At 51.4% G+C, this 17667-nt stretch overlaps 3 protein-coding genes and 1 pseudogene across 4 annotated transcripts; all 4 read left to right on the top strand.

Moving 5' to 3' along the window:
• On the top strand, positions 1–1863 carry LOC112881578 (transcription factor MYB61-like). Its single transcript, XM_025946346.1, has 3 exons — positions 1–264; positions 508–637; positions 737–1863. Exons 1-3 carry the CDS (start codon positions 132–134, stop codon positions 1551–1553), a joined length of 1080 nt encoding a protein of 359 aa, XP_025802131.1. The 5' UTR covers positions 1–131; the 3' UTR covers positions 1554–1863.
• A 7130-nt stretch (positions 1864–8993) lies between these two features.
• LOC112880241 lies at positions 8994–10065 on the top strand (annotated as a pseudogene).
• A 753-nt stretch (positions 10066–10818) lies between these two features.
• LOC112882198 (cytochrome P450 709B2-like) lies at positions 10819–12918 on the top strand. 2 transcript variants are annotated; one of them, XR_003226620.1, is made up of 4 exons: positions 10819–11260; positions 11361–11584; positions 11708–12834; positions 12872–12918. XR_003226620.1 is itself a non-coding variant. In XM_025947193.1 (3 exons), the coding sequence occupies exons 1-3, from the start codon at positions 10984–10986 to the stop codon at positions 12758–12760; spliced, it is 1554 nt and encodes a 517-aa protein (XP_025802978.1). In that variant the 5' UTR covers positions 10819–10983; the 3' UTR covers positions 12761–12835. The 2 variants fall into 2 exon arrangements, 1 of the variants encoding a protein (XP_025802978.1); XM_025947193.1 differs by lacking the exon at positions 12872–12918 and having other exon boundaries at positions 11708–12835.
• A 1042-nt stretch (positions 12919–13960) lies between these two features.
• LOC112882199 (cytochrome P450 709B2-like) lies at positions 13961–16184 on the top strand. The gene is made up of 4 exons (XM_025947194.1): positions 13961–14586; positions 14744–15003; positions 15120–15495; positions 15596–16184. Exons 1-4 carry the CDS (start codon positions 14089–14091, stop codon positions 16028–16030), a joined length of 1569 nt encoding a protein of 522 aa, XP_025802979.1. The 5' UTR covers positions 13961–14088; the 3' UTR covers positions 16031–16184.
• The last annotated feature ends 1483 nt before the right edge of the window (positions 16185–17667 follow it).

Genomic DNA, 17667 nt, shown 5'->3' on the forward strand with positions numbered 1-17667 from the left:
TTCTTCGTCCCCATCCTCCCTCTCATAGCTCATTGTGTCGTCGTCTTCTTCCCAGCTTCGGCGTTCCAGCTGGCAGCAACGCCCGCAGCAGCTGATATCGTTTGCGCTGTAGCTCATCGCTTCGGGGTGGCATGGCGAGGCGGACGAGCGGCCCGAAGAAGAAGCTGAGGAGGGGACTCTGGTCGCCGGAGGAGGATGAGAAGCTGATGAACCACATTGCCAAGTATGGCCATGGCTGCTGGAGTTCCGTACCCAAGCTAGCAGGTAGCACTGTGTGCCATTCAGCACCTTATTAGGATTTGTTAATTCGGCTCTTCCTTAAGGCAATGCAGCAGGGTTACTTTCTTTAAGATAGATCCTCTAGGATTATTATTGTAGTAAGACTGTGCTTAATTAAGAAAGGATCTTACATGCTACTACTTGAGTTCCGGCGTCCCAACAAATTAAAACTTCGAGGTTGTTCTCTAGTTGTTGAATTGATGGAATTCGTGGTGTTGTCTGCATTAGGCCTTGAGAGGTGTGGGAAGAGCTGCAGGCTGAGGTGGATCAACTACCTCAGGCCGGACCTCAAGAGGGGCGCATTCTCGCAGGAAGAGGAGGACCTCATCATCCATCTACACTCAATGCTGGGCAACAAGTACGTGCCATGCATTCTATCAGATTGAGTCTGAAGCTCTGCCAATTTTAGCTGATCAAATTGGTAATTTGTTTGCTTGCCCGTGCTTGAATGACACAGGTGGTCTCAGATTGCAGCGCAGCTGCCGGGGCGGACGGACAACGAGGTCAAGAACTTCTGGAACTCGTACGTCAAGAAGAAGCTCCGCCAGCGCGGCATCGACCCGGCCACGCACAAGCCGCTGGCCGAGGCCAGCAGCGGCCGCCGGGGCGCCGCCGCAGCCAGCCGCACGGCGGTGTTCAGCGACGCCGAGCTCATCCTGTCGTCGTCGGCGGGCCAGCAACACATGCCGCCGCCGCCAGTGACGAAGGCGGAGAGCTACGTGTACAGCCGCAGCATCAGCGCCGACGGCGGCGCGAGCGACGGCTCCCTGCAGTCGCTGTCGGGGTACAACCAGGCTGGGGACTTCGCGGCGGCGGCCTACCTGCAGGACCCGGACGCGCTGCAGCCGTGCGGCCCCTCCGGTGTCCCGGCTGTCGTTCTGCCGTCGGCGTCGAGCTCCAGCACGCTGAACTCGATGGGTGGCCTAAGCCCCGCGGCCACCACCACCACCACGGGAACCGACGAACAGTGCAACAACAACAGTAGCAGCGGCGGCAACTGGTCGTTCGAGCTGTCGACGCAGCAGAGCTGCAGCGCCAGCCACCTGCCGTGGCTGGAGCTGGGCACGAGCGGCTACGCGAACGGCACCGCCGCCGCCGCCGTGGACCACTACGGCGCGGCGCTGGACGAGCTCAAGTGGTCCGACTACGTGTTCGACGGCTACGGCGGCGGCGGGCAGTACCAGCCGCAGGGACAGTGCATCTACGGCGACAGCAAGGACGCCGTGCAGTTCGCCGACGCCAGCGGGCTCGGCAGCAGTTGGTGCTTGAATTGATCTCGAGCCAACGCACTCGGCGGCGAGCAATTACTCGATCGATCGACCAATCAACCCAACACTTCTACGCGTGCGTGTGCTCGTACGTGCCTACGGTTGTTGCTGATAGCTAATGTTTGGTGGTGAGCTTCTGGTTTGTAAATTTCTTCCTCTTTTGGATTACCGGGCTTGCGTTGCGTGTTATTTTTTTCCGGTGCAATCGACATGTAAAGATCATATGGTGATGGTGCATTCCTTTCCTGGTGACGAGACAAAGAATTATATATAGATACATATATAAATATATATAAACGAGAGGTGTTTAATTGAATTATGTGGTTAATTTAATAAAAAGATTGGTGACTGGTCAGTAATCACTCTGCTTCAGCGTTGGCTTTATCATGGGGTCCTCCATTTTTCTTTATCTCGTGATGGTGTAGGTGCTGGTCCCAGCGTCGCTCCTGCTTCAATTTGGTTCTCATTGAGTTGTCCTGCAATCAGTTTTTTTTTCCTGCACAACTTTTGTCGTATAGCTGATGCAAATGTTATTCAGAACACAAAAATTCTAAAAACTGAATGGTTAAAAAATAGCAATGCATGTACTTGAAAATATTCAAGGTTCTGGTGCAAGAGTCTAGAGATAACTTCATGGCAAGTCCAGAGGCATGCATCTTCTCGAAGCAAAGTTGGGGCTTTGACACGTTTGATTTATGCAGGACGATTCTCATAGAAGATTGGATTCCCCGATCGATATGTTTACCATGGATGCCCAACTAGACTAAGTGGGGCTACCTGATTATTATTAAGTCAAAGTTTTGCCATAAAAGTGTAGCAAGCATGGAGTGCCAAAAGGTTCAATAATATGTTGTGTGGGCAACAATTGTTGTAGTTGTTGGTTAGCTTGAAAATGAGTGCTAAGCAAAAGTGTGGCTCCCATAGTTGTGACAAAGTCTCAACTTTCAATGTAATGAAGAACGCCACACTGCTATGACCTAAATGAGTTTCAGCCCATGAGTTTTTGTTTTATTCGAATTTATTGGATGCTATTTAAGAAGGGGACCATGCATGAACCCTAAGCAATTTGGACAAATATAAGCCAACGAACATTTTGTAAAGAAAACTAGTACCAACTTATTATCTGGTTATTTATAATTATGGTGCGATCAGAGTGGACATGGCTCATCCTATTTGACAGTAGTAGTGTAGACTCCGATACTCTTATCCGGGAACTAGAATCAGGCGCAAAATGGTGTTAATTGGATAGGTATTATTTCGACCAGAGTCAGACGAGGATAGTGCCGCATGCCTTTAGTCAATTGGGCAGACGACCATGGTGATTAGTAAGAATTCAGGGCTGCTATACCACAAAAGGCCCGGCCGCATGCGCTGCTCACAGAATTCGACCACTGACGCTTCAGGGAAGAGAGAAACCATAGCAGTAGCAGAGCTGGCCCATGCCATGCATGCATCCACGCGTAAAGCTGAAGCAGCTCCGATTGACAAACGGGATGCACGGGACGACGTTACATCCTCATCACCCGATCGATGCATCGATCGATCGTCATCCTCCGTCCAGCATGCAGTGCCCGGTCCATCATGAATGCGCGGAGGACCACCAATGGAATTAATGCAATAATAATTAAACCCCGGTCCGCAATCGCGGGCTAACTTATTTAGGTGATCGGGTATATATATATATATATTGTTTTGTTATAATGCACTTGTGACAGTTCTAGTTGCAACTGGATCGCGTCCAGTTGCAACCGGGTCGGTCTGAGTTGCAACTGGTTCACGCCCAGTTGCAATGAGTCTATTCTCCCAATTGCAGTCGATGTAGTCTCTCGGTTGCAACTGCAAGGTCTTTGTTGCATTTCAACCTCGCCGTATGTGTGTGTGTATATATATAATCCATTCTACACGCACTTGTAGCTACTCCTATATGTGTATCTTATGATGTAGGATGTATCTAACCCAACAAAGAGCATGTACGTGAAGTATGTGGTCGTCCTAGAATATTTATGATGGTATATAGGTTGAATATATATATACATATATATATATATATATATATATATACTGTACGGAGTGATTGGTGCATCGCTGCAGGCCTGCAGCTTATGGAATGTGTCGTCACGAGGGTGCAGTGGTTGGTTATTAGCTCCTGTACGTGGACGTTGAAGGATCGTGGCCGTTACTGTATGTGTGGAGCAAGTATATATACGCGCATCAGGAACACACTGCATGCCCGTGTGCATGGCCCCAATTCGATAGCGAGGTCAGTAGTTAAACGTACCCTCATCACGGCACACATCAAAGATAGAGATCGAGATCGAAAAGGACTCTAGTATAGCTAGGTCTCTACTCTCTAGCTAGCTCCTAGACCCGTCAAAATTATTGAGCTCGCGAGTGTCTGCTGCTTCACGTTCCTCGCACAGCGTTCCCTCCCAATCAGCTAGCAAGTGTGGAAGGAGAGGAAAGAGTTTTCTGCCATTGTGAATCAATCATGGCCTCTCTTTTGGTGAAGATAAAAAATGAAGCGGCAGCCTGGATTTCAGCAGGCGCAAAAGATCTAGCGCCCTTGTCCTTGTTAGCTCGAGATTAGTTGTTTACTTGCTTTTTGACCGGCTAGCCGGGTATAATCTCCCATATTAATCAATGAAATAGGCCCAATGGCACAATCTCGTGCCCGTTTGTTAAAAGAAAAAAAGATTGTCTGCTGCTTCAAGTCGTCTCCGGCCATGATCTTTGACGCTTACACATGCACCCGACTGGGTTACGGACACAGGGAGGGAGCTACAAATCATTTAAAAAATCGTACAAAAAGGGCCAACTAGTAACCTTTTTTGTATTGTGCATGGACAATCCAAGCCGAATTAACATAGCAGATCATACATGTGTACGTGGATGGACAGCTCCATCATATCAGAACATGTACACGTGTTGATGAAAACAGTAACGAGCTTGGAAGCCTTCCTTGGTCACCAAAAAGTATCATAAACGTCTTTCTTCTAAAAGAGAAGGGTACGTATGGTGGGAGTTACTGCGTTCATTTTACAACTGATGTGATTTCTTCTTTTTATCGGACGGAAAAATACATCTGTCTCGACGTCGACGGGGCAAAAAAATACATCATGGGGTGCAAAGCACAGAAAAGAACACAAATTTGATCGTGCAAAGGATATTGGCATCTTGGACTATAGTATGGAGGCACGAGTAGTAAACCGGCAAATAAAATGGAGGCGCGAGTAGTGAACCGGCAAATAAAATGGACCTTTTGACCATCTCACTGTTGGAATGTTTGGGCCTTGTTGTGATTTCAGCACATGAAGGGCCCAGTGCCGGCAATTAGGCCCAAGCCCAATTCCGATCACTCCGGCCAGACTCGCAGCCGTTGCATTGCGGCATCTCCAGTGCACGCACCGTCACGGATGGAATGTAACGGCTCAGGAAGCTCAATTACGCGATGTCAGTTTAAGCTCCAGAGAATGTAACGTAAACCGATCGCCATAATTATCATTAATATTTTATTCAAGGAGATATCAACACACGTATGTATGTTCATCAGCTAACAAGCTCGTCCGTTCCTACTACTTGAGATCAGAAGCTTGCAGCCTCCGAATGAATCCAATCCAACAACTGCAGGCGCGGCTCTGCTGGCTCGTCGCAAATCAATCTGCACACAACCATGCCATCGCCACGAGGTCCTTGTTTACCGCGGCATGCAGATCAGTATATGCATCATCTGTCAGAGTCAGACGCTGTGCGCGGCGAAGAAGGCCTCCAGGTCAGCCCCGGTGTAGAACTCCGCCGTCGTCCGCCGCGCGACGGCCGCCGGAGCAGCCGGCCTCCGCTTCTTCATGGGCGCGGGCGGGCACACCACCAGCACCCGCGCCTCCTCGTCACCGCAGCCCGCCACGCCTTCCTGCTGCCTCCTCGGCGGCGTCCGGCACCCGATGGCGGCAGCGGGCTCCTCGCCGGCGCCGCACGGCCGCCGCTGGCGGCCCGCCCAGCGCGGCTCGAGGGGGAGCCCCATGCGTGCCCACGGCGGGGGCGGCGCAGCGATTGATCCGCTTGGTAGGCGACGATACGATACGAAGCGGGTTGTCGCGGCCGCCGGAGGGGGGGGGGGGGGGGGCGCGGCGCGGGGCGGGGCGGGGGCTGGGGCGAGGGCAAGGGACGTGGCTGCGGGGACGCTAATATAGGCGGGGCGCGCCGAAGCGGAACGGAACGGAACGGTGTACTACTGGGTGTGCGGCTTTGATTGGAAAACGGATGGTGGTGCGGGTGCATGTCCGTTACGTTGCCAGGAATTGAATCGCGGTGCTAATGCGATGCTGCTGCTGCATCTGCAGCAGAGGAACGGTTGTCCAGAAAAGGTGGAGGTCAAAACTTCACTAACGACCTGGGGGACAATTAATTAATTGCCAGTGTAATAGCGTTTGCTAAGTATTTTTTAGGGAGGATTCATCTGAAAAGTGGCCCATTCAAAATGTCGAGGAGAAGTGTTCCTCTGCTGGGCCTTAGTAGGGCTCAAATACACACACCGTTGCGGCTCTGGAACTTGGGCTGAGGACTAACCTTGGTTTTGTAATGGGGCCCATCCATACCTGTTCAGCGTCAAATCTCTTTTTTTTTTATGTCTTCTCCTTCACCATTTTCGATCTTGTAATTTTTTTTCTCGTTTTTCTTTACAAAACTTTTCTCTTTGGTTTACCTGCGCAGTTCTAAAAGATGATGGTATTCGAATCTTTCAAGGCCAATCGAAGGTACAACAGGGACTGCGCAGTTCTATGGGCGGAAGGTCTGAGGCTCTGAGCGTAAACGAAGCAGAACGTGTGAGCGTGCGTCGCAAGCATACCCGCAAAAAAAAAAACGTGCGTCGCAAGCAGGGGGGTCCACAAACGGCCATCGAACCAGAAGCCGGAGCTCATTGCATTTGCAAAAGCGGCGGCCGAACTGTTCGCCGAGTCTAGTTTAACTACCGCTGCTACTACCGTTGGACGTGTTCGTGTTTGTTTACTCCCAGCTCCTGGCTCCAGCTCCAGCCTGCCAGCTAGAGTCAAATTCACGCTTCGCTTCTGGAAGCCAGCCAGACCCAAGAGCCATGGCGCGACGGCGAAAGCGGAAGAAACGCGTCTAGCTGGGAGCGCGCACCCGCACGGGGGGTCGGCCGGCGCACGGCTCTACTCCATCCGTCCGTTCGCGTCGCCATCCATCGGAAGGAACCAGTGAACCACGACGCGTCCCTGCGATGATGAGGACTGCAAGGACCGTGTGTGCTTCTGCTCCTCTCTCCAGTCACGATCGTTGGTGGCAGGTGGCATCAGGACCCAGGTCATCAGCTTTTGTAGTGTACGGCTCCAAAAACTCCCCTGAGCAAGCGGCCAAGCGCCCGTCCCGTCCGCCGTCTTGTCTCTGTTCCCTCTTCCATGGCTCTCCAATCTCCATGGCCTCCTCCTTCTAGAAGCATTTTTTAGATAAGGTTCTAGAAGCATTTATCCGTTCGACGAGTATATACTACTCCTATTTCTTCCCCATCTGAAAACAGAAAAGTGCCCTCTTTGACAAGAAACGGATTCGAGATCTCGGCGATCCGAGGAGGAGATGGACCGGTCAACCGGCCGGCGGTGCCGTTGAATCGATTAGTTTACGCGCGCAAGCTAAGCAGCTTCCTGTGTCTCGGCGTGGACGTTCGATTAAATTGACGAGAGGCTATCTTGTTGAGCAAAGATAACAATGTCTAGATCTTACTAAAATACGTGTGGGTTTTATTATATATTTTGAGACGAACGGGTTGTAAAAGAGGCAGAACACGTGTGAACACGTGCCGCAAGCATGAGAGTTCCAAGCGACCAGAAGCTGGAACTCAATGCAAACGAGGCCCAGGAGTTGGTTGATGCCCTAACTACTGCTTGTATTTCTTTACTCCGGATCTGAGAAGGCAGCAGCCTCGGGTGTTTGGTTCTGGTTTCTCGGGACTGGAGTCAAGTCCCGTTGCATATTAAATATATATTAATTATAAAATTTATTGTATAAATGGAGATCAATTTACGAGATGAATCTATTGAATCTAATTAGTCCATGTCTCGATAATGTTGTGCTACAGTAAATACATGATTAATTAGATTTACTAGATTCGTCTCGTTAATTAGTCTTCATTTTTGCAATTAGTTTTACAGTTAGCTGATGTTTAATCCCCCTAATTGGCATCCAAATCGTGATCTGGATTAAAAATTAATCCGTAGATCCAAACACACCCTTAAGCTCTATCACATCAAAAATAATCCTATCACTAGAAGTATTAAATAAAGTCTAATTACAAAACTAATAGCAGAATCCTTGGGCTAATTTGCAAGACGAATAGCACATGTCTGTAAAAAATTTATAAACAGATTTTATTTAATACTTTTAAATGGTAAGATCCTTAATTAATATAATAAGACTAAACTTTAGCCTGCATAGGAACCAAAAGATCCTAAAGTCCAGACAGGAAGCTGGCGGGTGCTAAAAAAGGAAAAGGTGCCCTGCTTGACAAGAAACGGATCCATTGGCGATCCGATAAGCCGACAAGCAAAATCAGCTGTTCGTTGAATACAGCATTTGAATGGCACACTCGTTGAATCGATTAGTTAACTCGCTGATTAAGTAGTGCCGTTGTGTTCTCTAAGGGCATGCCGTTGTGTACTCTAAGGGCATGTACAACGCACATAAATGCGCTGTCTCTTGAGCCGTCTCTAGGGTGGTATTTGTAAATTTTCCTTCCAACGGGCTCTCCACGAAGAGCCGGTCTCGGGCTTGTCGACGGATGGCGAAGAGACGACGGAGGCTCAGACTGTACGCCCGAGGTCGTCTCCTCCCGATCCGGTGCGGACGGCGGCAAGATTCACTTGTTTATGTGAACGTAATGGCACCACTAAATATTAACTATTGCTAGTGCTGTGACGTGTGAATGTGAATGGAAACGTGTGAATGTGAATGGATGTGATAGTGTGAACGGGCTGGTGTTCACGTGAAAGTGTGAAACTGACGCCGTTGAGTTTTATTATTTTATTATTTATATGAATCATTGGCTGCATTGTTCTCAACACAAATCGTCACATGAGTGCCAACTCTGAACCAGTACAGATGGAGGTCGACATGGATAGTGATACTGATGATCCCGTGGACATGGATGCTGACCCAGAAGACATGGAGGTGGACATGGGTGCTGATCTAGAAGATATGGAGGTCGACATCTACACAGAAGATGATATGATCGTCGAAGACAAATTTATAGATGGCTATCTCGATCGGATTGGCAGCAACATCTTGGGCAGAATGCAGCAAGACCCAAAACGACGTAAGTTCTCTCATCGAAGGTATATTCCAAGGTTCCGTGAAGCCGCACTCGAAGATCTCATTGCATCCTATTTTTCTGATAAACCAATTTACACCGATGAGATGTTCTGTCGGACATTCCGGATGAATCGACCATTGTTTCTGCGTATTCTTGAAGGACTTGGGAAGTGGTCGCCTTATTTCACCAACAGATTCGACGGCTTGGGAAGAGAAGTTTGTCGCCCCATCAAAAATACACTGCCGCCATTCGCATGCTAGCTTATGGTACTCCATTCGCATGCTAGCTTATGGTATTCCGGCTAATGAACTAGATGAAAATTTGAAGATCGCAGCTAGCACTGCTTTAGAGAATCTTGGTAAATTTGCTGAAGGAATTATTGAGGTATTCGGAGAACAGCACTTGCGGCCTCCAAATTAAGATGAAGTGGAACATCTTCTCTAAATGGGAGAGGCATGTGGATTTCCTGGTATGCTTGGAAGCATAGACTGTATGCATTGGCAATGGGAGAATTGTCCGATAGGGTGGAGAGGCAGTTTTACTCGTGGAGATAAAGGGGTGCCAACCATGATCCTAGAGGCGGTAGCATCACAAGATCTAAGGATATGGCATGCATTTTTTGGAACTGCCGGATCGAACAATGATATCAATGTGTTAAATAAGTCACCATTGTTCGTCCAAAAATTGAGAGGGGAAGCTCCAAGAGTACATTTTGAAGTGAATGGAAAGCCGTACAACACAGGATATTATCTTGCCGATGGAATATATCCCGAGTGGGCTGCAATCATGAAAACAATACCAAGTCCACAAAATGACAAAGATCGATGTTTTGCTGCTCGTCAAGAAAGTGTAAGAAAGTGTGTGGAATGCGCATTCGGCGTCTTGCAATCTCGGTTTAATATTTTACGTCGGCCGGCACGCCTATGGAAGAGAAAAGATGTCGTGAACATAATGACATGTTGTATTATTTTACACAATATGATAATTGAAGATGAAAAAGAGGCAGCAAAAATCCACATTGACTTGAACGTGAACCCGGGAGCATGCTTCTTCTTGCCACCCGAAGTGACAACCGGAGCTGATCCATGCTTTGAGGATGTACTACGAAGATATTCACAGATTCAAGACACTCCGACGCATACCGCCCTCAAGAAAGATTTGGTTGAACATGTATGGGAGTGATATGGAAAAAAGTAGTATCTATCTTATCATTTAAGTTGAAAATCATTATATTATGGATTTTGTTTCCTCTATACTGTATCCGATTAATTATTATGAGTTGAAAAATATTATATTATGGATTTTCAATTATTTATATTAATTATTATTATGAATTAAAACTATGAAAAATTCTTTTATCTATTATGAGTTTACAAACAACATACATGTGTCTACTAAACTATCATGCACAATTGATCCAACAAGATCTACTTCACCTACACTTGAAACATTTATTAAAAGACAGCGTATAGAGACCCCGTTGTACTGCGCAGTCTCTTGAGTGTCTCTTGTGCGTGGAAAACCGTTCAAGGGGCTCTGTACATGCCCTAATGATTTGAATACGAGCCGCTGAAACTGCCAGCCACGTGATGATATCCTAAGTTATTAGATAATCAAGCACCCGATTGACGCAGAAGCGTCCCGTCTGCTGCAAGCAAAAAAAAAAAACGAGTCCAAGCAAACAAGATGGCGGGACTCCAGGGCCCCAGCGAAAACGCCCCTGTTCCCACGGCAAGTCGCTGCCGTGCGCGCACGCCGGCCGGCACGGAAACGCGCGTGCTTGCATCATCGGTGATGGCGCCTCGGCACCGGGGCCGGGGCGCTGTCTGTCACCCACGCGTGCCCACCAGGCACGAGCCGTCTGCCGAGCAGCTCCAGCCCGACGACTCCATGGATCGTCAAACCGGCCACGGAAGAACGCCGTATAAATGTCTCCCTCCTCCCACCCCGAGCCTCTCACCATTCCACAATCCACACAAGCAAACACGAGCAGATTCTCTCAAGAGACTCGGACGAACCAGACAGACCCAGCAAAGCAATCAAGCAGCCAGCCGCAGAGAAGATCGATTTCATCCTAAAAGTGATCGAGTGAGTGACCTCCCGCGCGGCGCCGCTATGGGCGGCCTGGCATGGATGGTGGCCGCGGCGGCCGCGGCGGTGGCGGCGTCGTGGGCGTTCAACGCGCTGGTGCACCTCGTCTGGCGCCCCTACGCCGTCGCCCGGAGGATGGCCGCGCAGGGCGTGCGCGGGCCGGCCTACAGGTTCTTCTCCGGGAACCTCGGCGAGATGAGGCGGCTCCGCGCCGAGGCCGCCGGCGCCACGCTCGCCGTCGGCGACCACGACTTCGTCCCCCTGGTGCAGCCCTACCACCGCAAGTGGATCTCGCTCTACGGTACGCGACACGGACCGACCATATATAAATCACTTGATTCGATTTCGCTGTACGGTGAGTGATGGATTAATTGGTCGCTCCATCGATGGATGACGTGCAGGCCCGTGGTTCCTGTACTGGAACGGGGCGACGCCGAACGTGTGCGTGGCGGACGTGAACGTCGTCAGGCAGGTGCTCTCCGACCGCACGGGGCTCTACCCCAAGAACCTCATGAACCCGCACATCACCCGCCTGCTCGGCAAGGGGCTCGTCCTCACTGACGGCGACGACTGGAAGCGCCACCGCAAGGTCGTGCACCCGGCCTTCAACATGGACAAGCTCAAGGTACAAGTGTCCGGCGCGTTCGCGTGTTGTACCTGGACTTTCTCTCTCAAGTCATCATCGCTTCAGACGTAGATGTGGGCCTTCGGTTGCTGAGCCACTTTCTCCATTGTTTGACAACGGCAGATGATGACGGCGACCATGTCCGACTGCGCTCGGTCGATGATGTCCGACTGGGAGGCGCAGCTGGCAAAGGCGCCCGGCGGCGTGGAGATCGAGGTGAGCAGCCGGTTCGAGGAGCTCACCGCCGACGTGATCTCGCACACGGCGTTCGGGAGCAGCTACAAGGAGGGAAGGCAGGTCTTCCTGGGGCAGAGGGAGCTCCAGTTCCTCGCCTTCTCCACGGCCTTCAATGTCCAGATCCCGGCGTTCAGGTACCTCCCAACGGAGAAGAACCTCAGGATATGGAAGCTGGACAAGCAGGTGAGGGGCATGCTCATGGACATCATCAAGAGCCGGCTCGCCACCAAGGACACCGCCGGCTACGGGAACGACCTGCTCGGGCTGATGCTGGAGGCGTGCGCGCCTGAGCACGGCGGCGAGAGCCCGGTGCTGAGCATGGACGAGATCATCGACGAGTGCAAGACCTTCTTCTTCGCGGGGCACGACACCACCTCGCACCTCCTCACCTGGGCCTCGTTTCTGCTGAGCACGCACACGGACTGGCAGGAGAAGCTCCGGGAGGAGGTGCGGCGGGAGTGCGGCGACCAGGAGCCCAACGGCGACAAGCTCAACAAGCTCAAGCTGGTGAACATGTTCCTCCTGGAGACCCTGCGGCTATACGGCCCGGTGTCCATTATCCAGAGGAAGGCGAGCTCGGACCTCGACCTTGGCGGCATCCGGGTGCCCGAGGGCACCATCTTGACGATCCCAATTGCGACGATCCACCGTGACAAGGAGGTCTGGGGCGAGGACGCCGGCGAGTTCAGGCCCGAGAGGTTCGAGAATGGGGTGACAAGGGCGGCCAAGCACCCCAACGCGCTGCTGTCCTTCTCCAGCGGGCCGAGGTCGTGCATTGGGCAGAACTTCGCCATGATCGAGGCCAAGGCCGTGGTCGCCATGATCCTGCAGAAGTTCAAGCTCGAGCTGTCACCCAAGTACGTGCACGCGCCCATGGATGTGATCACACTGCGGCCCAGGCATGGGCTCCCCATGATCCTCAAGCGTCTGGAGGCGTAAGAGTCGCGTGCTACACATGCATGCTGCATGTCTGTCAGTTCGAAAAATATTTTTTAATTCATTTTCATTTGATGTCATATATATAGTACGGCCTGTATGTAAGTTTTAGATTGATATGTTAATTGTAAAAGTTTTGAAATTTGTCTTGCATCACACAATTTACTGTTTAAGCCGAATAGCATGTGCTCTTACACATTAGAACTGGTAAAATGGGCCTGAAAATTTAAAGACAATTTTGTAAGATAGTGGTGGATTGATGATACATTTAGGTATCACCTAAATTTTAACTTCAAAAATATAATCTATTTCAGGAGAGTAAAAGACACAAATGATAAGTTCTTGCTGCTGAAGAAATTCATCTTTGCCGACATGTACAGCCGCTGGATTTAGTTTGAGAATTGTGTGCAATTTGTAATCTATTTTGTCGAAATAGTGACTGAAATCTAGAAGTTGTATACGCTCCCAGCCTCCCGTATTGTCAATAGGTACTTACGTTGACGGCTTGACGCCACATCCAAGTTGAGGCTTCTAGAATGCAAAAGCGACACAGGGAAGATACTCTAGATCGTCGGTACGGCGTGGTCCTGGACTCTCCTCCAATCCGGACGTCCGAAAATCTTCGATGGCACGCACTGCAGTCCTAGCCGTTCCTCTGTCCCCTTCGCTGCCTCCTTCCACAACTAGACGCAGCATCCGCTCAGAAAAGCGGAGGCTCCCCCTCCCTGTGTTTGAGAAGCATCCAATTTTTTTTTCCAACAAAGCTGGTGAAATCCGTCTCTCTGTCGCTCATGCACGTACGAAAGCTCCTTCCTGAATTTTTTTTCTTTCTTCGAAACAAGTCAAGATCAAATGTTCATTCACTCTATTGACATGCCTGTTCTTCACTTGTCAAAGACGGACACGCTCGTCCGTGTCCATGCCTTAAAATCGTGTGCCAGGACGCCACGGCTTCTCACCCGCCACAGTGCCCCCGCTACGTGTTCACTTCCATCACCTTCTGTTCTTCCACTCTACAGTACTTGCAAGTAAGCAAGTCTGACCTGGGTGACGACGCGGTGGCCCCCGTGCGCCGCTTTCAGAGATCCCCACATGTCCCCGCCACTGGATCAGCAACGGGCACTTGACGTAATCCCACACGAACGCACGCGGCCGGCCACGTCAATGCCGCCCGTGTATAAATGGTCCTTCGGCTCGGCTGTCTCCTTCCCATTCGGGAAGGGTAACCCCACCTGACCTGGCCACCCCTCTCACCAGAGACCCACGATCTCCTCTCCTCCTATCCGGAGCAAAGCCGGCGTCGTCTCGGCGGCGACCGCGCGGCGCGCGCCATGGGGTACGGGTGGCTGCTGTCGGCGGCGCTCGCCGCCGCGCTGGCCGCGTGGGCTTTCGACGCGCTGGTGCGGCTCGTGTGGCGGCCGCGGGCGGTGGCGCGGCGGCTCCGGGCGCAGGGCGTGCGCGGGCCCGGGTACGGGTTCTTCCACGGCAACCTCCGCGACATCCGACGGCTCCGCGCCGCGGGCGCCGGCGTCAGGCTCGGCGTCGCCGACCACGACTTCACCCCCATCGCGCAGCCGCAGTTCCGGGAGTGGGTCCCCCGCTACGGGCGCGTGTTCCTGTACTGGTTCGGCATCACGCCCAACATCTGCGTGGCCGACTACGCCGTGGCCAAGCAGGTGCTCGCGGACCGGACGGGGCTGTTCCCCAAGAACCGGATGAACGCGAACCTGCTCCGGCTGCTCGGCGAGGGCCTCGTGCTCACCGACGGCGACGACTGGCAGCGCCACAAGAAGGTGGTGCACCCGGCCTTCAACATGGACAAGCTCAAGGTACGCAAACAAGACGATGCCACGATCAGATCCACGCCATGACAGCACGGGCACCCAAACAGCTAGCTCCACGTGCTTGTGCTTCATTCCCTAGAAGCCTAGACACATGGGCTTCCTGCGACGTCTCTGTGCTAAATAAAGCCTTCTGAAAAATCAGATGATGACAGCGACGATGGCGGATTGCGCCCGGTCAATGGTGACGGGCTGGGAAGCGCAGCTGGCGAGCCAGCAGAAGAAGGGGCGTCAACAGGTGCCGATCGAGCTGAGCGACCAGTTCGAGGAGCTCACTGCAGATGTCATCTCTCACACGGCCTTCGGGAGCAGCTATAAGGAAGGGAAGCAAGTGTTCCAGGCACTCAAGGAGTTGCAGTTCACCGCCTTCTCGACAATTTTCAATGTCCAAATTCCAGGATTCAGGTGAGAGTCGTAAAAGCGCAGCTGCACTTGCTGCATGCTGTCCAATAAATAACCCAGAATCTTTGGTTCAGAGAAAACAAAAACAACAAAACAGTTATAAATTTGTGAGTTTGCAGGTATCTTCCAACTGAGAAGAACCGGAGGGTGTGGAAACTCGACAAGGAGGTGAGGACCACGCTCACGAAGATCATCAAGAACAGGCTCGCCGCCAAGGAGAAGGCGGGATACGGGAACGACCTCCTCGGGCTGATGCTGGAGGCCTGCGCGCCGGAGCACGGCGGCGACCAGCTGCTGAGCATGGACGAGATCATCGACGAGTGCAAGACTTTCTTCTTCGCGGGGCAGGAGACCACCTCGCACCTGCTCACCTGGGCCATGTTCCTGCTGAGCACGCACCCGGACTGGCAGGACAAGCTCCGGGAGGAGGTGCGGAGGGAGTGCGGCGACAGAGACCGGGCGCCCACGCACGACATGCTCAACAAGCTCAAGCTGGTGAGTCTCACTACGTTTCATCATCTTCTTTCCCCTGACTGACATTATTGAAGGATCATGCTTACGATCGAGCTGCAAAATGTTCGCTTGGTGTCCACAGATGAACCTGTTCATTCTGGAGACGCTGAGGCTGTACAGCCCCGTCCCGCTCATCCGTCGGAGGACGAGGACGGCGGTCGAGCTGGGCGGCATCGTGGTGCCCGAGGACGCGATCCTGACGCTGCCGATCGCAACGATGCACCGCGACAGGGAGGTCTGGGGCGAGGACGCCGGCGAGTTCAACCCGCTGCGGTTCGACGCCGGGGTCACCAAGACGGCGCCCAAGAACCTGGGCGCGCTGCTGGCGTTCTCCAGCGGGCCGAGGTCGTGCATCGGGCAGAACTTCGCGATGGTCGAGGCGAGGGCCGTGGTCGCCGCGATCCTGCAGCGGTTCGAGCTGACGCTGTCGCCGGAGTACGTGCACGCGCCGACGGACGTCATCACGCTGCGGCCCAAGTACGGGCTCCCCATGATCGTCACAAGTGCCGGTGCGTAGTGTAGAACTCTGTGCAGGCCATCGCTGAACAGAACTGTACAATGGTGAACGCGAGCAGAGATTTGGTCTGATCTAGTAGTAAGTACTAAGTAGTTTGTCATCCATAAAAAAATCTGTAGTTTGCCATAAATAAATACATCGCTCCGTTTGCAAACCTGGTGAGTGTTTCCCGCATCGCTGCGCGGCTGCGTTGTGCGCTTTCGCTGGTGCAGCAGCAGCAGCCACAGCCATCTGCTCGGCTGCTGGCCGCGGGGCAGGTATATATTTGGACGCGGTGCATCGGGGTCGGGCAAGCTTGCGCGCGTGTTGGCCGCCTGTGTTTCGTTATGGTCAAACTTTCCCATCCACCGACAGAACTTCGCCGTCCACTGACAGCAATGTCGTCGTCTGATAAAAACCTACGGCCCTTGTTCAGATCGCTTCCAACTTCCAACTTTTTACACTTTCTCTTCATCACATCAATTTTAGGACACATGCATGGAACAGTAAATATATGTAAAAAAATAACTAATTGCACAGTTTAATTGTACATCACGAGACGAATCTTTTAAGCCTAGTTAGTCCATGATTAGATAAAATTTGTCAAATACAAACGAAAACGCTACAGTAGCAAAAAATTCCAAAAGTTATAAAGATTTGCGATCTAAACGGGGCCGTAATAGTGGTGATCCAGGAAAAGGAAAAGGACTCTAGAGATCTAGACGCGTTAAAACCCTAACCGTCGATCAGGTCGGCCTGTAGTTTTAAGATGATGAACCAACTAAATACGACCTAAGTTAGTATACGTAGACATCTATGGGGGCGGAGGATTCGGTATGGCAAGGTACGACGGCCACCGTACCTTGATCTTTTGACAAGTACCACCAGATCTTCCACTGTTTTATCGCCGGCAGCCATATAAGCTCCGACTCTAACGTTCGGAGTAGAGGAAGAGGGTGTTGAGTGCAAGGAGGAAGAAAAAACAGTATTGAGCCATGCAAACCATTATATATGCTGAACTGGACCGACGGATGGACTCCTTTTGTTTAATGCGCCGGTTCCGTCCATACATGCCCATCCGAGTTCCACCTGACGGTGCGACTCGTCATCTCCTGAAATGTGCGGGATTCCCGATCGAAGACGAAACGACGAGGCCGCGAGGCAGCAATCTAGTCTCCGGCCATCCGGCGGCGTGCGATGACGTCGGGTCTGGCGAGTGTGCACCGCGTCGCTGATAGCGATTGAACCAGTGAAGAGTCTAATACGAGAGGTACATAAAGTGCAATTTGAATAATTACTTTTCAGTTTTCATGTGTTTTCTTATTTGCTTTGGTGAATTGATGCTGCCGTTCCAAGTGACTAGATGTTAGATCATCTCTCTATATATGTTCCATGCTTCTAAATTTCATATTTAGTGAACTATTACATTTTAAAATGTATATTACATACTACTTTTAACTTGAATCTTAATCTTTTAACAATTCGAGGACCTCGCCATACCTCGAATTTTTTCCATCCTCCGCCACATTCACGTCCAAACGACCGTTCAGGTAGCCAATGGCAAGCTAAATGAGCGAGGGTCAGCAAAATGCATGGGAAATAAGGAAGCTACGTTTAATTTACATGAAAAGCACGTGTGCATCGTGGTTTTTTTTTCC

The sequence above is a fragment of the Panicum hallii genome, chromosome 2 (assembly GCF_002211085.1).
Source record: "Panicum hallii strain FIL2 chromosome 2, PHallii_v3.1, whole genome shotgun sequence".
NCBI classification, from domain to species: domain Eukaryota; kingdom Viridiplantae; phylum Streptophyta; class Magnoliopsida; order Poales; family Poaceae; genus Panicum; species Panicum hallii.

Coding starts and splice junctions, on each gene's coding strand:
- LOC112881578 (XM_025946346.1), top strand. CDS start 132: ATGGCGAGGCGGACGAGCGGCCCGAAGAAGAAGCTGAGGAGGGGACTC. Junction 265..507: donor TTCCGTACCCAAGCTAGCAG/GTAGCACTGTGT, acceptor TGTCTGCATTAG/GCCTTGAGAGGTGTGGGAAG. Junction 638..736: donor CACTCAATGCTGGGCAACAA/GTACGTGCCATG, acceptor TGAATGACACAG/GTGGTCTCAGATTGCAGCGC.
- LOC112882198 (XM_025947193.1), top strand. CDS start 10,984: ATGGGCGGCCTGGCATGGATGGTGGCCGCGGCGGCCGCGGCGGTGGCG. Junction 11,261..11,360: donor CAAGTGGATCTCGCTCTACG/GTACGCGACACG, acceptor GATGACGTGCAG/GCCCGTGGTTCCTGTACTGG. Junction 11,585..11,707: donor TCAACATGGACAAGCTCAAG/GTACAAGTGTCC, acceptor TGACAACGGCAG/ATGATGACGGCGACCATGTC.
- LOC112882199 (XM_025947194.1), top strand. CDS start 14,089: ATGGGGTACGGGTGGCTGCTGTCGGCGGCGCTCGCCGCCGCGCTGGCC. Junction 14,587..14,743: donor TCAACATGGACAAGCTCAAG/GTACGCAAACAA, acceptor CTGAAAAATCAG/ATGATGACAGCGACGATGGC. Junction 15,496..15,595: donor TGCTCAACAAGCTCAAGCTG/GTGAGTCTCACT, acceptor TGGTGTCCACAG/ATGAACCTGTTCATTCTGGA.